Source organism: Westerdykella ornata (genome assembly GCF_010094085.1).
Source record: "Westerdykella ornata strain CBS 379.55 unplaced genomic scaffold EI97scaffold_14, whole genome shotgun sequence".
Classification (NCBI taxonomy): Eukaryota; Fungi; Ascomycota; class Dothideomycetes; order Pleosporales; family Sporormiaceae; genus Westerdykella; species Westerdykella ornata.
In genome coordinates, this window is record NW_022986864.1 from 150836 (window position 1) to 165717 (window position 14882).

The 14882-nt window shown below is 53.2% G+C and overlaps 6 protein-coding genes across 6 annotated transcripts; 1 reads left to right on the plus strand and 5 right to left on the minus strand.

The window, feature by feature from the left end:
• Positions 1–259: 259 nt before the first annotated feature.
• Positions 260–913, minus strand: EI97DRAFT_443233 (uncharacterized protein; the record flags this gene model as incomplete). Its single annotated transcript, XM_033799806.1, has 1 exon — positions 260–913. The coding sequence occupies one exon, from the start codon at positions 911–913 to the stop codon at positions 260–262; it is 654 nt and encodes a 217-aa protein (XP_033652904.1).
• A 681-nt stretch (positions 914–1594) lies between these two features.
• Positions 1595–2457, minus strand: EI97DRAFT_459277 (uncharacterized protein; the record flags this gene model as incomplete). Its single annotated transcript, XM_033800988.1, has 2 exons — positions 1595–1762; positions 2107–2457. 2 exons carry the CDS (start codon positions 2455–2457, stop codon positions 1595–1597), a joined length of 519 nt encoding a protein of 172 aa, XP_033652905.1.
• Positions 2458–3246: 789 nt separating this feature from the next.
• On the minus strand, positions 3247–7505 carry EI97DRAFT_400238 (Sfi1-domain-containing protein). Its single transcript, XM_033796434.1, has 2 exons — positions 7125–7505; positions 3247–7073 (listed from the first exon to the last, which is right to left on the minus strand). Exons 1-2 carry the CDS (start codon positions 7177–7179, stop codon positions 3487–3489), a joined length of 3642 nt encoding a protein of 1213 aa, XP_033652906.1. The 5' UTR covers positions 7180–7505; the 3' UTR covers positions 3247–3486.
• A 661-nt stretch (positions 7506–8166) lies between these two features.
• EI97DRAFT_434220 (uncharacterized protein) lies at positions 8167–11872 on the minus strand. Its single transcript, XM_033798571.1, has 4 exons — positions 11604–11872; positions 11189–11533; positions 9397–11136; positions 8167–9352 (listed from the first exon to the last, which is right to left on the minus strand). The coding sequence occupies exons 1-4, from the start codon at positions 11784–11786 to the stop codon at positions 8282–8284; spliced, it is 3339 nt and encodes a 1112-aa protein (XP_033652907.1). The 5' UTR covers positions 11787–11872; the 3' UTR covers positions 8167–8281.
• Positions 11873–11891: 19 nt separating this feature from the next.
• EI97DRAFT_434221 (uncharacterized protein) lies at positions 11892–12501 on the plus strand. The gene has a single exon (XM_033798572.1). The coding sequence runs from the start codon at positions 12121–12123 to the stop codon at positions 12400–12402; it is 282 nt and encodes a 93-aa protein (XP_033652908.1). The 5' UTR covers positions 11892–12120; the 3' UTR covers positions 12403–12501.
• A 640-nt stretch (positions 12502–13141) lies between these two features.
• EI97DRAFT_379287 (NAD(P)-binding protein) lies at positions 13142–14155 on the minus strand (the record flags this gene model as incomplete). The annotated part of the gene is made up of 1 exon (XM_033795704.1): positions 13142–14155. One exon carries the CDS (start codon positions 14153–14155, stop codon positions 13142–13144), a length of 1014 nt encoding a protein of 337 aa, XP_033652909.1.
• Positions 14156–14882: the final 727 nt, after the last annotated feature.

The window sequence follows — 14882 nt, forward strand, 5'->3', positions numbered from 1 at the left end:
CCCCGCAAGCTAATGTTATCATATACGCAGATGTTGATAAAATGTTTGTTTCGCATCCGTCGGGCATAATTTGATGGCCCTGGTGGAACTCTGGAGTCTTTCCGCTAATGCCCATCACTATCCTTGTCCAACCCGTCCATGCACCTGGCCTACTTCATAGTATGTTCCCTTGAACAGCTGTGCTGCTCTACGTCTCATATTTCCCCAGCCATGCTCCCTATAACTTGCTCCGTTGGCATCGACTCAGAGTACGTCTCTGTCACGTCCCGGCAACTGTCCTCGCATTTGGGGTTCGCACAGTATAAGTGCCACAATGCTGAAACTCGTCATGGAGGCCATCCCACGCGAAGAATGAGATACGAAATTCTGGGAAGCGATAGTGATGGCCGGTACAGAAACGGCGAATTCGTCTTTCTCCCCATTTGTCGCGGCACCCATACATCCCTAGTTCGACGGCCCGCAGTCTGGCAAATTTCCAACCCGCCAGTGTTAACGCAGTCAAAACTTTTGTCGGGAAGACGTCACCTATACAACGGTGCGAATGAACGTCGATACGAAGATGGCATATTTTGTTGCGGATAGACGGCGGTGGAAGCTTGCATGTATCCTTTGTCCCATCGTGTCCACTGCGCCAGCCGTTTGGGAATCTCCAGTTCTGGTCCTTGAAACTGCATTTTTCCCAGGTTTCACTACCCTCAGGGTCTCCTACCGTGACCTGGAACGTAGTCTTGCGGTAGAAGGCGAAATCGGCAATGTCCGAGGTTTCTTTGTTCGTAAGGAGTAGCGGAAGCAGCCGAGACTGATACGTTCCAAAGTTATCGTAGTTGATGATTACGTTCTCTTCGGAAGATCGGATCTCCAGAACCTCTTCGATGATTTGCGTCTTCAACTCGGTGGACAAAGAGGCCCACATCCCTCGATTCCCTGATGTGACATTGTGATGCTCTAGGACCTTGCGTTGAGAATGGTTTTGTGGCGAGGAGGTCGTGTGATATCGCGGCCGTGGGAGGCTTTGCGCCGAGATCCGTCCTTTTGGCTGCTGGTACGGCCGGTATGAGAGTCCGAAGGTTGACGCAAAAGAGACAGATCCTCGTCGTTGTGTAGCTTGGTCGGTTGGTAGTGTTTATATCGGTTTGCAGCGGTTCAAGGAAAGAGTGTTAGGCAGAAGTTGAGTTGAGCAGCGTCGCGTCTTATATACGGCGGCTGGGGCGGTGAAGGTGACGTTACGCTCCCGCACCTTTCACTGGATTCGGCACCTTTTCGCCAGCTGCTACCCAAACTTCGCAGTCAATTTCACCGACCCTCTCTAAAAAACCGAAAATTCACTGATTACGGCGTATAGTTGCAGGAAACATTGGCAGTGCCTTCGTGACATATTCAACGGTAGTTGTTTTTCAGAGTTATGACTATGCCGCGTCTTACTTAGAATGTGAGGGGAGAGAATTATCATTGGTGATGACCTAGATATACATGATGCCACCACTATCGTTGTGTACTATGTAGCGCCGACCCTGCATGTGGCGATTGATGAGGTACCTTCCAGCTGAGCTCCCTGCACATATCATATTCGCTGATCCCTGTTCCGTCCACTGGTCTACTCAGTGTCAGAAGGCCCGAACTTTTGCCTCGGCCCTTCTACGTAATTCCACCCATTCCAAGCATCTCGAGCATCCATTCCAAGCGTAGTCGCCCGGAAGAACTCCCTCATCCAGTCCGTTGTCGTGCTGATCTCCACGTGCGATCTGCCGTCCTTGAATACAACCTGGCTGCGTCAGACTATCCTGGGCCGTTGAAGAGATATTATTCGAAGTCTCCAGTTGACTTACCCCGCCAGGTACGCCAGAGACTCCCCTCAAGAACAGTTCGAATGGACAATCGACGTGTTTCGCGCAATTTTCGAAGCTCTTCCACCATTTCCGGGCCCGCCATATTAACAGGAGAGAAGATGACACAGGTACGTATTCTCAGTTGGACATTTTGAACATTCGGAAACCTACGACTCGCAAGAAGGCAGCCAGTAGCAATACTGCTCGGAAGAACGCAGCAAGGTAGGCCCCCGAAGTGGACGCACGCAACAACACAAAGCCGGCGTGCCTTGTTGCGCACAAACTGCGGTGGAAGTATGCATGGCCCTGGTGTCGATACGCTCTTGGACAGGTTCCAGGTGGAGTTCTGGGGCTTTGCGTTGCAGCCACCCTCTTCCCGATGCTTTTCAGGGTCTTCGGCCACCAATTGGAAAACAGCATTGTCATAGAAGACCGATGAAGCAATGTCGGATGTTTGCTTACTCGTAAGCAGTAGAGGAAGCAGGCGAGCCATGTGCGAGCTAAAGTTTGCACGGGTCACGTAGCTGTCGCTGGAGCAGCGGGGCGTGATCTCTAGAGCCTCTTCAATGATTTGAATCTTGAGCTCGGTAGCCAGAGAGGCCCAGGTGCCTGAATCCCTTGCTGTGGACATTGTATCTGCGCCGCGTGCGTTGCAGCTGGATGGAGAAGTGGATGGAGAAGTGGATCGGGAAGTGGATCGAGACGTGGATCGAAAAGGGGAGCGAGAGGTGGAGCAAGACGTGGATCGAGAAGCGGACCGATATTGGTTGTATCAGGTGGAGTCGAGCCGCTTGAGATAGCGGATGTTGTGAGGAAGTGAGGTTAAGAGGTTCCTTCGACGATAAGAAAGCGGGATGTGGAGTTATATATCCGACTATTGGCCTGGTGACTCTTGGGGCGGTGAAAGCGGCCCTACACTTCTACACCTTCCGATATTTCAAGTTCGCCACCAAACCCATCTAGTATCCCCTACTGTAACACAAAGGCGGTGACAGCGATCCTACTCTTCCACCCCTTCCAATTCCTTACATTTGCCACCAAAACCAACCAGCACCCTTTACAAGCACGGTGGAAGTAGTCCTACGCCACAATGCTCTATCTTCCCAAAACCCTCGTACACTCAAAACTTATCGCTCTTTCACTAGTGAAGACATAACCTTAAACTGAAAGCAACGTATATCCCCTAACGTGCATCTTAGTCAACTAATTAAAAGCCGAAAGATGACTTCGCAATCAACATCGCCCTAGCTGATATCCGCCGTCTAGCCTCCCCTGTGAGCGGATGCTATAGATATTGTCATGGAGCCAGACAGAATATCTCAGTCGCCCATTGGTAATAAACCCTTACTCTGGACATCGACTCAATGCAATCACCGGCATATCTTAACCGACACGAGGAAGTACGCAAAGGAAGAGATTCCAGGAGTGTTGAACATTACTAAACATTACTCTCAATAGGCTTCGGATGTGTGCGCATTCTAGTAATAAGCGCAGGAGATCGTTTGCCCACGCGATGCGAACTCCCTCCGCACCCCAAGTAAACCTCTCCACACCTTGCCTGGATATATCCCATCGAGCCCATATCCAGAAGCACTTCCTACCCAAACAATCCCAAACCCCAAACCAAAACCCTGCACAACCCTCCCTCCCTAACACCCATCTACGCAAACCCAACCCTATTCCTCCCCTCAAACCCCCCTTCCCTAAGCTTATCCTCAAAACTAGTAATACCACCGAGACCCCGCTCTCCCAACCCCCTATACCCCCTCCCCGGCGGCGCACTCCGAGCACCTACCCTCAGACCAACACCGACCCGCGACTTCGACGGGCTCCCTAGCACGTCCTGGTTCCTCGTCCGCTCACGCACAATAGCACGTCGACTAGGCGTCCTGAGGTACCCCGGCTTCTGCGTCCCAGCCGCCATGGGCTTGTTCTGCCCTGGGGCTTTGCGGGGTTCCAGACGCGGGGGTGGCATAGGCGTTGAGGTCCAGAAAGTAGATGCGGGATCGACTTCGGCCTCAAGGTCGAGATGGGTGTCGAGGTCCAGGGCTGAGGCTTCCGGCGCGGAATCGGATGCTTCCGTGATGGGCGGGAATGGGTTGTCGAGGGGCCGTCGGCGGAGTATGGATGTTGTAGGTTGAGGCCATCTACGCCCTCTTCGTGGTTCTGATCGCGGCTGGGGTTGTGGATACGTATTTGGCCGTAGCGGAGCAGGACGAGGCGCAGATGCAACTACTGTTCTAGGGCGCGATTGGCTGTGTTGTGGGGAGACCGAGAAGGAGAGATCGAGTTCTCGCACCCGAAGGGCATCTTCGTTGAATGGCGTCCATGTTTCCGGGCGCTGTGTCTCGTCTCGTGGTTCGTTCTCCTCGTGATGTATGCCAGCGTCGCCAGCACCGTCGCCCCCATTATCAGGCCCTCTCAACTCCCCCAACTCATCCGCATCCCCCTCGTTTCCACCGCCATCACTCTCCTCATCCTGCCGGCGGCGCGCTGGACTGGGGCTTCCCTCCTCCTCCTCTTTCTGCGCCAGCCGTTCCGCAGTCTGTTCCCACCAAAACCTCACCATAGCTCGTACATGCTTCTCAAAGTTCCTTCCCCTCAATGCGTTTGCTGTTTCCTCTTGACGCTTCACGGTCCAGACTTTCCACGACAGTTTCTTCAAACAACCACTCGCAGCAATCTGCGTCGACTCGTTTCTAAGAGCCACAGCCCGGATGCTCATTTCCTGCAGCCCACGCATCTTATCCACCCAGATCGCAAGTGTTGTCGTATTGAGCTTCTGTGCATGGGTTTGGACAGCTCGCGTCTCCAGCTCACGCAGATGCGCAATCTGGTCGTGCCATTGGCGAAGAAGTGCCGTCGCGGTCCGGACGACGCGACTTCGAGCCATGTCATCGGCCTCGCGCTGGCACTCCACCAGTCTTGCGGATTTATCTCTCCAATGAGCAAATGTGCGCCGCACAAGATTGAGCTTGACTGTGCGTCTCATATGCGCATATGCCTCTCGGCGGCGGACACGCCGAGCGTGCTCTGTGGCTCCCTGCCACCGCTTGAGAGCGTTCTTTGCCGTGACATAGTAGTTGGCTCGTTCAGCCCAGGTATCCAACTGTTGCAGGTGCGCGTGCTTCTCCAAAAGCTTCGCAAAGATGCGCTGTTTGAGCCTGGGCTCGTATACAGATACCGCGAGAAATTCTTGCCCTCTTCTTTGTACCGTGGCACTCTCGATTTTGCGTAGAGAGGAGCGGAGCAATTGTGCACGCTTGAAGGCTGCAAATCTCTTCTCCGCCCGATCTAGGGTATTCTCTTGGTTTTCCGTCTTAGCAGCCCAGTCAGAAAAGAGTTTTTCTTTGAGCCGGTGATTGTGTACGCGTTGGAAAAGGGAGACCCGTGAAGCTAAAGCCCATTTGTAGAGACACTGTAATTGAATTCTCTCGCCGATCTGTTCTTGAAGCGCCTTCACACGCAGGCGGTCGTTCCATGCCGTGAAACCATTACGAAGAAGGCGCAGGCGATCCACTTCACGGGCCTGTTTAGTATGTTGCGCATCGCGGCGCCACGCCTGAAATGAAAAATGTAACAACCGGGCATTTCGCTGCTCGACGAATCGTCTCTGTAATGGAACAAGCTGAGCTTGGTTACGAAGGACGTAAAAAGCGGAGGAGAGAAGAGCTGCTCGTCGAAAAGCATCGGCTTCAAGTTCCGCTGAAGATATTCGTGCCGCTCGCTCCTTGAGCTTTGAGAAGGATGTCCGCAAAATCTGGAGGTCTCGCTGCTGACTAGCCCACTGTTCCCTTTCTTTCAAGATTGTGACGATTTCAGCCCACTTCCTCAGCGTCTCTCGGGCCAAGCGGATACGATGCAATATGGGCGCCCTGCGCTCGCCGAATTTCCAAAACCATTGCCAGTAGAGCCTGTACACAATGTTGTGCTCGTACAAGTTCACAGCCAAATCGCTTTGCTCCCTTACTGCTGCGGTTCGAGACCGCCATATATCCAGAAATTTGGCGAGAACGAAGTGCTGGATCTTCAGCTCGTTGACTGCCGTTATATCGCGCCACGCGTTGAAGTACTTTGTGCGAAGAATATGCCGTCTTGCGGTTGACGTTCGTTGTACTTCATCCTCTGCGCTTTTAGCCCAGTGGGTAAAGGCTTTCGTGAGAAGAAACAGGTTCCTTGCCTTCTCCGCCCTCCTCTCGAGTCGTTGGAAGAAACGCTCTGTTTCGGCGGCCTGGCGCCGGGATTGGAATGCAATGCGCCAAGAATCCAACGAAGCTTTAAGTAAAACTCTCCGCTCAAAGGCTATCGCAGCCGCCTCCATGCGCTGCTGCTTATCTAAATGCTCCGCCAATCTGGTCCGCCATTTCTGGAGATAAGCTCTTTTGAGGGCAAGCCCACGGTGGTAAACAAAAGTCTCTGCATCACGTTCAATCTGCGTATCCGACGGCCGGTAAGGCGTGGTGGGGAATCCGTATTCCTGATGTCCGCCTCCTGCGTCCGGGAGGGGTACATTTACTCCGGGGATTTGGACATGCGAACGGTCAAAGCTATCCGTGTGGTCGCTGAATTCCCCCTCCCCATCCCCTAGGTCCTGGATTCCAGTATCCTCATCTCGACGTATGCGCAAGCTGCCACGGCTGTCAACGGAGCCAGTACGTCTTAGTCGACGTTGAGAAGCGTAATCCACAGATGCTGCCCTTCTGTGTTCCTCAGTGCTCACTCGCCCGCGAAATGGCAGCTGTCGTGGCAAGGGAGCATGCCCAGCCAATCCCGGGCGCATGCGCCGAGCGTCGCGTGTCTCCCCTGTATCTGATGCCGCAACCGACAATCGCCTTGAACGAACGGGCAAATCATACTCGGTTCCAGGCACCTTGTCCGCACTGCCATCAAAAAAGGATTCAAAACTTCCCCGCCTTGATCTGGCTAAAGGGACAGCATTTCGAGTAGCAATTGGACCGCTCTCAGCTGCAATATCCAAATTGGTGGTCACCTCCACTCCCTCTCCCTCGGGATCAATCTCAACCTGTATCCCCTGCGCTGCCAGGAGGCGCTGGAATCTGTCAACAAGCTCCTCATGCCCCGATAGGGCATCATCTTGCATGCGAATTAGAAACGTGAAGTAGCGACCATCATTGTCTGTTTTGCGCTTTTGCGCTAGGATGCGATCGTAGGCTTTGAAGAGGGCGCGGTATGGAGGGTCGGGCAGTGACTGCGCGTCACGCACGATATCATAGAGGGTTTCAATCTCTGAATCAGGAATTAACAGGTATTTCACAGTACGAAGGGAGTTCAACTTACCCTCATTGGTCAATGGCGGAATGTCATTGCTGGGCGCACTCATGGAGGATGGCATTCGAAGGTGGGACTTGGGGGTCTAGGACGCTTTCTCGACGGCATGAGAAGGCAGTATGAGACCGCTAGAAAGCGGAATCTGACTCCAGGTTGATGCGCCGGGTGCGCGTGGGAGGGTTGTATCAAAGCCACCTGTCAATGGGTTCGGAATCGACGCGTTCAAGTGCGCAGCAGCGAAAAGCAGGCGCGTCGCGTGGCTAAGGAAGGCCGTTGCGTGGTGAGGACCAAAATGAAACAAAATGAGTCCGGCGCGCCACCCGTTGAAACATTCTCTCGCCAGTTCGTCGCTGCCAGCCGTTTCCCCTACTGTTCCAAGGACCGACTTTTGTGGTTGAAGACGCGACTTTGTTTGATGACGGTCGTTCACATATGCCCGCTTTGCCAAGCCTCGCTAGTCGGGAGCTAACAGGACTCGAGTCAGTTGCAGCTGGATCCTTGTCGCTTAGGTCATACTTTGGACTTCAAGCTTCAGTCACTTTCACCTTTTTTACCCCCATCTAGTTCAACACACTTCGGATAATCAGAACAGGAGTGGTGAAGTGACAGTGTCAACCCCTACATCAAACACCAACAGAGAAAAGAACGCAGCATTATGCCGGGCCAAGCGCGCACTCTCACGCGACCCATCGACAAATTTGCCTCCGCTGCTGCCAAGTGCTCAAAAGAGGTACGACAAGTTCTCCACATCAACTTACTTACAATTCCCGGTGCTCATTTGTCCACAAGGGCGCAGTATACGGGAAATGCATAACCGCAGACTTCAACAACGTATACAAAGATAAATGTAGCGCCGAATTCATGAAGCTACGGGAATGCTTTGTGGTGAGTTCAGTTCTATCTGCGAGTGAACCATGCTAAGGGGTATCAGGCGGCCAGTAAAAGAAGATGACAGCATGTTGCACATTGATCGTTCGGATTCTTCCAGAGCATGTTCGCGGACATGTTCTATACCCACAAGTCTTGACATAGGCTGTCATGGGGCGGCACAAAGTTTGCATCTCCTCAAATATCGTCCATTTCTATCGTACTATCATACCAGCATAAGATGTAGGGGGTCCTCTAAGCAACGAGGCCCAACTGGCGATTCCCATATTTCATTATTTCTACAGCTTCACGAACCTCAACAAGAACGTTGCCTTGTGCAACTCTTGTTCTTCCTCCACAATGACCTCCTCTTGTTTGCCCTCGGGAATCTTCCCCTCCAACTCAGTAATGACGTGCTTATCGACATTTCGTCGTAACGACTTCTCGAATAATGCCTTCTGGTTTTCAAATGCAGCCTCAAGACCGATGTTATCCGGGTCACTGAGCACCCGGTACTCCATGCCAACATCGTCGGTGGGAACCAGGCCAGCTTTCTTCCTCAGCACCTGCACGCGCCGGATGATCTCTCTAGCCAGGCCCTCCTGCTCAAGTTCAGGATAGCTAGCGACATCCAAGATGATGAGAACGTCGTCATCAGTGTTGAATTCTTGGTCCTTGTTGCTGTTGTCCTTTGCCAGACCACGCTTCACGATCAGATCTTCGCGCTCCAAGCGAATGCCATCTACAAGGATCTCTCCACTCTTGAGGAAGCCCTTGATATCCTCGGTTTTCAGCGTGGGCAGTGCCTTCTTGACTTTCACAGCATCTTTCTTCAGCTTCTTGCCCAAGACAGGGAAGTCTGCCGATACTGAGTACTGCACGTTGTACTTGTCTTCATCATTGGAGAGAATGAGGTCACGAACGTTGAGCTCTTCTTGGATGTACGTCTCCAGCGACTTGATGTCGTCGAGGTACTCTTGATCAGGGTGGATGACGACGAGGGTCTTAAGAGGGATCTTCAAACCCTTATTGGCACGGTCACGGCTGATGCGGCCAAGGTCGATAACGGCTTGCATGCGCTTGAATTGGCGTTCGACAACCTCATCGAACAACTCTTCCCGGACCTCGGGAAATGGCAAGAAATGGACGCTACGGTCATCTTCGGCGCGGAGCTCCTTTGGAATGTGGGGTAGAAGTCGGAGGTAGATGTTATCGGTAATGAAGGGCGTGAAAGGGGCGAGACCGCGGCAGAGCGTGTAGAGAACCTCGAAGAGAGTATTAAGCGCATGAGTGGTGTCCTTCAAGCCGTACTCGCCCTTCAGTCTCCTGCGGTTGAGCTTGATGTACCAGTTGGTCGTGTTATCAATCAACTATAGAGGTTAGATCTAGTAACGCCGCGTTGGCTCAAACTTACGGTAAGCAGGCGCGGAACCACGGTGTACAGACGGTATCCGTTCATCTCTTCGTTGACAAACTTGAGCAGAGATTGGCACGATGCCAGTATCCAACGGTCAAGTACATTGGTGTTCTCTTTCTCGGCCGACGGATCGAAAACGAAGTGCAGATCAGCAACCTTCTTCAAGAGGGCCACTTGTTGTTCGAAGAACTGGTAACTGTTCCACAGAGGCAGCAAAACCTTCGACACAACCTCCCGAACACCGGCCTCCTTGAAACGGAGCGTCTCGGCGCGGACAACTGGGGAGTTGATGAGGTACAGACGGAGGGCATCGGAGCCGTAGTTGTTCATGATGAGGAGAGGATCCGGGTAATTCTTCAAGCGCTTGGACATCTTCTTGCCGTCTTCCGCAAGCACGATGCCATTGACAACACAGTTTTTGAAGGGGAGCTTCCCGAACAGGTGCGTTCCAAGGACAGTAAGCGTATAGAACCAACCACGCGTTTGGTCCAGGCCTTCAGCGACAAAGTCACCGGGGAAAGACTTCTCGAACTGTTCCACATTCTCAAACGGATAGTGCGCGCTACCGTAAGGCATAGATCCGGACTCAAACCAGCAGTCAAAAACCTCAGGACTTCTCCTCAGAACGCCCTTGCCTTGCTTGGACGGAATAGTGATGTCGTCAATCTTGTCTCGGTGGAGGTCGGTAATCTCGCCCTCATATCCGCTCAACCTTTTCAGCTCTTCGATGCTGCCTACACACACCACCTCCTTCATGTCATCACTCACCCACACAGGGAGGGGGGTTCCCCAGAAACGGTTCCGCGACACTGCCCAATCAGGCGAGTTCATGATCCAGTTTGCGAATCGCTTCTCCTTGACGAAAGACGGCACCCAATGCGTTTCTTGAATGCCCTCCAACATTTGGGGGATGATGTCTTGAATCTTGATGAACCAGGAAGGAACGGCCCGGTAGATTAGAGGCGTGTCGGACCTCCAGCAGAATGGGTAGCTGTGGGTAAGTTGTGAATCAACAACAAGCCTTCCGAGAGCCTTAAGGTGCTTGATGATGTTCTTGTCGGCCTTTTTGACGTTCTGGCCTGCAAAATCCCGAACCGCCGATGTGAAGCAACCCTGGTCGTCGACCGGATTGACAGGAGGCCGATCCTCTGTGACGATTCCATATTCCACGGCGACCTTGTAGTCCTCTTCACCAAAGGCAGGGGCTTGATGGACAATACCCACACCGCTATCAGCCGTAACGTATGTGGCATTCACCAGCCGGAATCCAACATCCTTGAACTCCTCGTAGAAGTAGTCGAATAGCGGCTCGTATCTCCAGCCGAGCATATCCTTGCCCTTATACTTTTGAACAATTTTGAACTTCGCCTTCTTGGGGTCTTTGTACAGGGTGCCCAGGAGGGCTTCGAGGAGAATATAGTGTTTGCCGGAGGCTTCATCGAGGATCTTGATGTACTCAAAGTCAGGGTGTGCAGCGAGTGCAGTGTTGGATGGCAGCGTCCATGGCGTGGTCGTCCAGGCGAGGAAGCTCGTAGTCGGATCGTCTACAAGAGGGAAGGATACTACCACCGCTGGATCTTGAACGTCCTTATAGTTCTGCGAGGCCTCGAAATTGCTAAGAGGCGTTCCGAGCGCCATGCTGTAGGGCATAACCTTGAAACCACGATACACTGCGCCCTTGTCGAATAGTCGCTTGAACACCCACCATTCGGTTTCCATGAACTTGGGGTCCATCGTCTATGCAAGTTAGCATAAGCATATATTCCGCAATCTCTCTTATCCTCCATACCTTGTAATCTCTGTCAAAGTCAATCCACCGACCGAGCCTGTCAATGGTGTGTCTCCACTCGCTGGCGTAGCGCATGACAATCGCCCTGCACTTCTCGTTGTACTTGGCAATTCCCAGTTCGCGCACCGCGTCTCGTCCAGACATGCCCAATTCCTTGTCGATCTCATATTCGATAGGTACGCCATGGGTATCCCAACCGAAGCGTCGCTCAACGTAGTGGCCCTTCATGGACCAGTATCGAGGAATGATATCTTTGATGGTAGAGGCGAGAAGATGGCCATAGTGGGGTAGACCTGTCGCGAACGGAGGGCCATCGTAAAAGGTGTATGGCTTCTTGCCTTTTGACTATGAACCAAGGAGGTTAACCACAACTGTTGCAGGGATCGCTGCGCTCAGTTACTCTGGGGAAACCTACGAGCTCAACCTGGCGCAAGAAGGCGTCAATTTCCTTCCAGCGAGCGAGGATGCGCTCCTCCTCCTTCGGGAAATCAATAGACATGGCCGCAAACGTAGAGGAGACAATGTTTTGGCGGCGATGTGGAGGGGTTGATGTTTTTCGGGAGACGCTTGACTCATGTGGAAGTGGCGGCTGAGTCATCCTGGTTCCTGGTTTCTACGACGAGGGCCCCTCACCTCCACATCTTTGGAAGGCATGTTCTCAGCAGCTGAACACATTGATTATTGGTTATTTAACCACTTCTGTTCTTCCAAGGTTCGGGATAGACTTGGTAATCTGACTCCATTTCAGACCTCAAGCCAATCAAACACACCTTGGCCAGTCGCCGCTTGGCCTGAAGCGGCATCGTGAGTATTCCGGAGATGGCCTCATGTTTCTCCGACCAGATACCATTCGATTCATTATCTTCGTCTCTCCTTTTTTGAAATATAGCTCAATTACATATTTTAATGATTTATTCGGTCACATTCCTAATATGAAGTCACTCTTTCATCTATTTCAGCTTCTGTCGTTCACTCTCGCCCTCGACGATTTTCCCCCTGCAATCCATATCCCTGAGGTGATTCATACCGGCACCGAGGTCGAGGGTTATGTCGATGTCGAAGTACATAATTTCGACACCACGTACTGCAATGCGTTCCGCGTCTATCTGGCTACTCGTCCAGGAGAGCAGCGGAATCCTGCCTTCTACCATGAGGACTGTATGTCTTCGTCGGTTCAGACCTTTCCTCCTTCCCCTATTTACCTATCTTTATAGGTTACTTGGTGCACGAACAATCCCTCTGCGACGCCTCCGTATATATTGCTCCAAGCTATGTACTCTATGTCAACACCAGCTTCACCTTCTCTATCCCAGCTAGCGTAGGACCACCCGGCAAGCACTACGTTTTGAAAGCAAGGACGCTGCAAACGGACGGCTCTTACTACGGCTCATCGTTCGAATCCAACGTGTTCGAGCTTGTAGGAGCAACTGGACACTGGGGCAGCTACCGATTGCAAGGCAATACGCTGTGGGGCGACGACGGGATTCCCTGCGAAAGTTACGAGTGCGTGCAGGATTGCGCAGAAAATTCACTGAACAACACCACCGCTGGAGACTACCAAGTGTGCGCTAATGCTTGTCCGAACGTTTACATCGATCCGAGCTCCACTGTAGGAGGCCAGCCCACCGGCGCTCTCTCCTCGCCCACGTCTTGCTCAGTGGCATTTTCCTCGCCAGCACGGACTCAGGAGCCGATGCCTACCCCGTCCGAAACTGGCGACAACTTCGTTCCATCTGCCCCTTCTAGGACCGTTGCTGCAGCGGCAGGAACAGGCAGGGGACCTAGGACGGTGACTTCTGACTACCTGGAATCGTTCATGGCTCTGATGTGTCTATTAATTTCAGTAATCTAATCGCAAACCTCCACCCCACCCAGTGCTCGAAGGCGAACGCAAAAAGAGATATCAAGCTTCCGCTCTCTGTTCCCTCTCCGAGCCTTGACGATTGCTCAGCGTCACTCCTCCTTCAGCCCAACCATGGCAAAACTCTCCTTCCACAACCTCTCCTCCCCCTCCGGATCAAACGCCCAATCCGCATACCCCTGGTCCTCCAAGAAACTCACATTTTCCTGCATCCTCCCCTGCACGGCGCAATCACTCGCCCACACCCCACCTACGGTCCTCCACTCCTTCCCCACGGCCGCAAGCACACTCGTCGCGGCGCCCTGTTCAGGAGACTTGAGCATCCTCGTAGCCTCCGGCGTGATAATCTGCGCAACCTCCTTCTCATCCAGCGCCCAAGCCAAGCCCGTCATAATGACGCCCGGATGCAGCCCAACAGCATACAGATTCCTACCCGCATACTTGCGATTAATCGCATTCGCCAGCCAAATATTCCCCGTCTTGCTCTGCCCATATGCCAACCACTTGTCATATGGCTCCCTCTCGAAATTGTAATCGTGGAACCGGATACTGCTATACCGATGCCCCAGGCTCGAAACGCTGACGACGCGGCTGGGAAACGCGGGACTCGCGCTCTCCAGCAGCGCCCCCTTCACCAGTTGGAACAGCAGGAAATGCGCGACGTAATTCGTGCCCCATTGTAACTCGAAGCCGTCTTTCGTCCTGCCCTCGGGCACGGCCATGATTCCCGCATTCAGGATCAAGAGGTTCAGTTTCCCGCCGCTCTTGTCGAGGAAGTCCTGCGCGCCGCGGCGCACGCTGTCCAGACTGCCCAAATCCATCTCAATCAGGTCGATTTTGCCGCCATTCGGGTTCGAGGCTAGGATGTCCGAGACGACTTTCTGGCCTTTGGACAGGTCGCGCACGGTGCCGAAGACGTGGGCGCCCGTTGCGTGGAGGGCGCGCATCGTCTCAATGCCGATGCCGCCTGAGACGCCCGTGATGAGGACTACTTTGTCCGCGAGGGCGTTGACGAGGTTCTCGTCGTGGATGATTTGCAGGGCTGTGGGGCGGGCGTCGCCGGCGCCGGTGGGTTGGGCGTGGGCGGCGGCGTAGCGGGTGGACATTTTGGAGGCAAGGGAGGCGGTACCTTTGGGGTCGAGGAGGCGGTCGCAGAACATGCGGTGTTGTGGATAGTTAGGGTGGTGTGTGTTGTGTGTGTATTGGTGTGTGTGTATCGCAACTCTGGAGTGGAGTCTAGGAGGATGCCGTGGAAATGCTCGGTAGGAGGATCTGGATGCCGTATTTTATACATCCCCTCCCTCTCAGGCTCCAGCATTTTCCGTCAGGCTTCCAATCCTTGGATTCCGCCATCCGCTATCTCCATGTCCATGTCCCTTGTCTTACCACTCACTTGCCTGTAGGGTGCATCCCACATCATCCCCTACCTACCACAACCTACAGCTACCACACACCACCCAACTAATCTATCCCATATCAAACTCCGCCGCAACATCTTTCACAGCGGAGTTATTTACTCCAGGGCCGCCGCTGACTTGAGCCGTTGCCGAGCGTTGCGGCAAGTGAGGCACAGCAATGAGGTTCTGGCGTGTAAGCATGGAGGGAGGGAGGGGCTTAAGTCCGAGACTCCCCGTCCTGTCCTGTCCGGAGCGCGGCGCGAAACGAGGGGGAAAGTAAGCGGCCGAGTCGGAATTTACTAAGTACTGTGTATATCGTCTAGGCATACATCATCGGATACAAATCGTCTATTGTACTTGTAAGACTGTGTGCGCTTATGAACGGTATTCCGATGAGTAATCGGAGCATGGAGTTTGGTTCCCAAGGGTTGGAAGC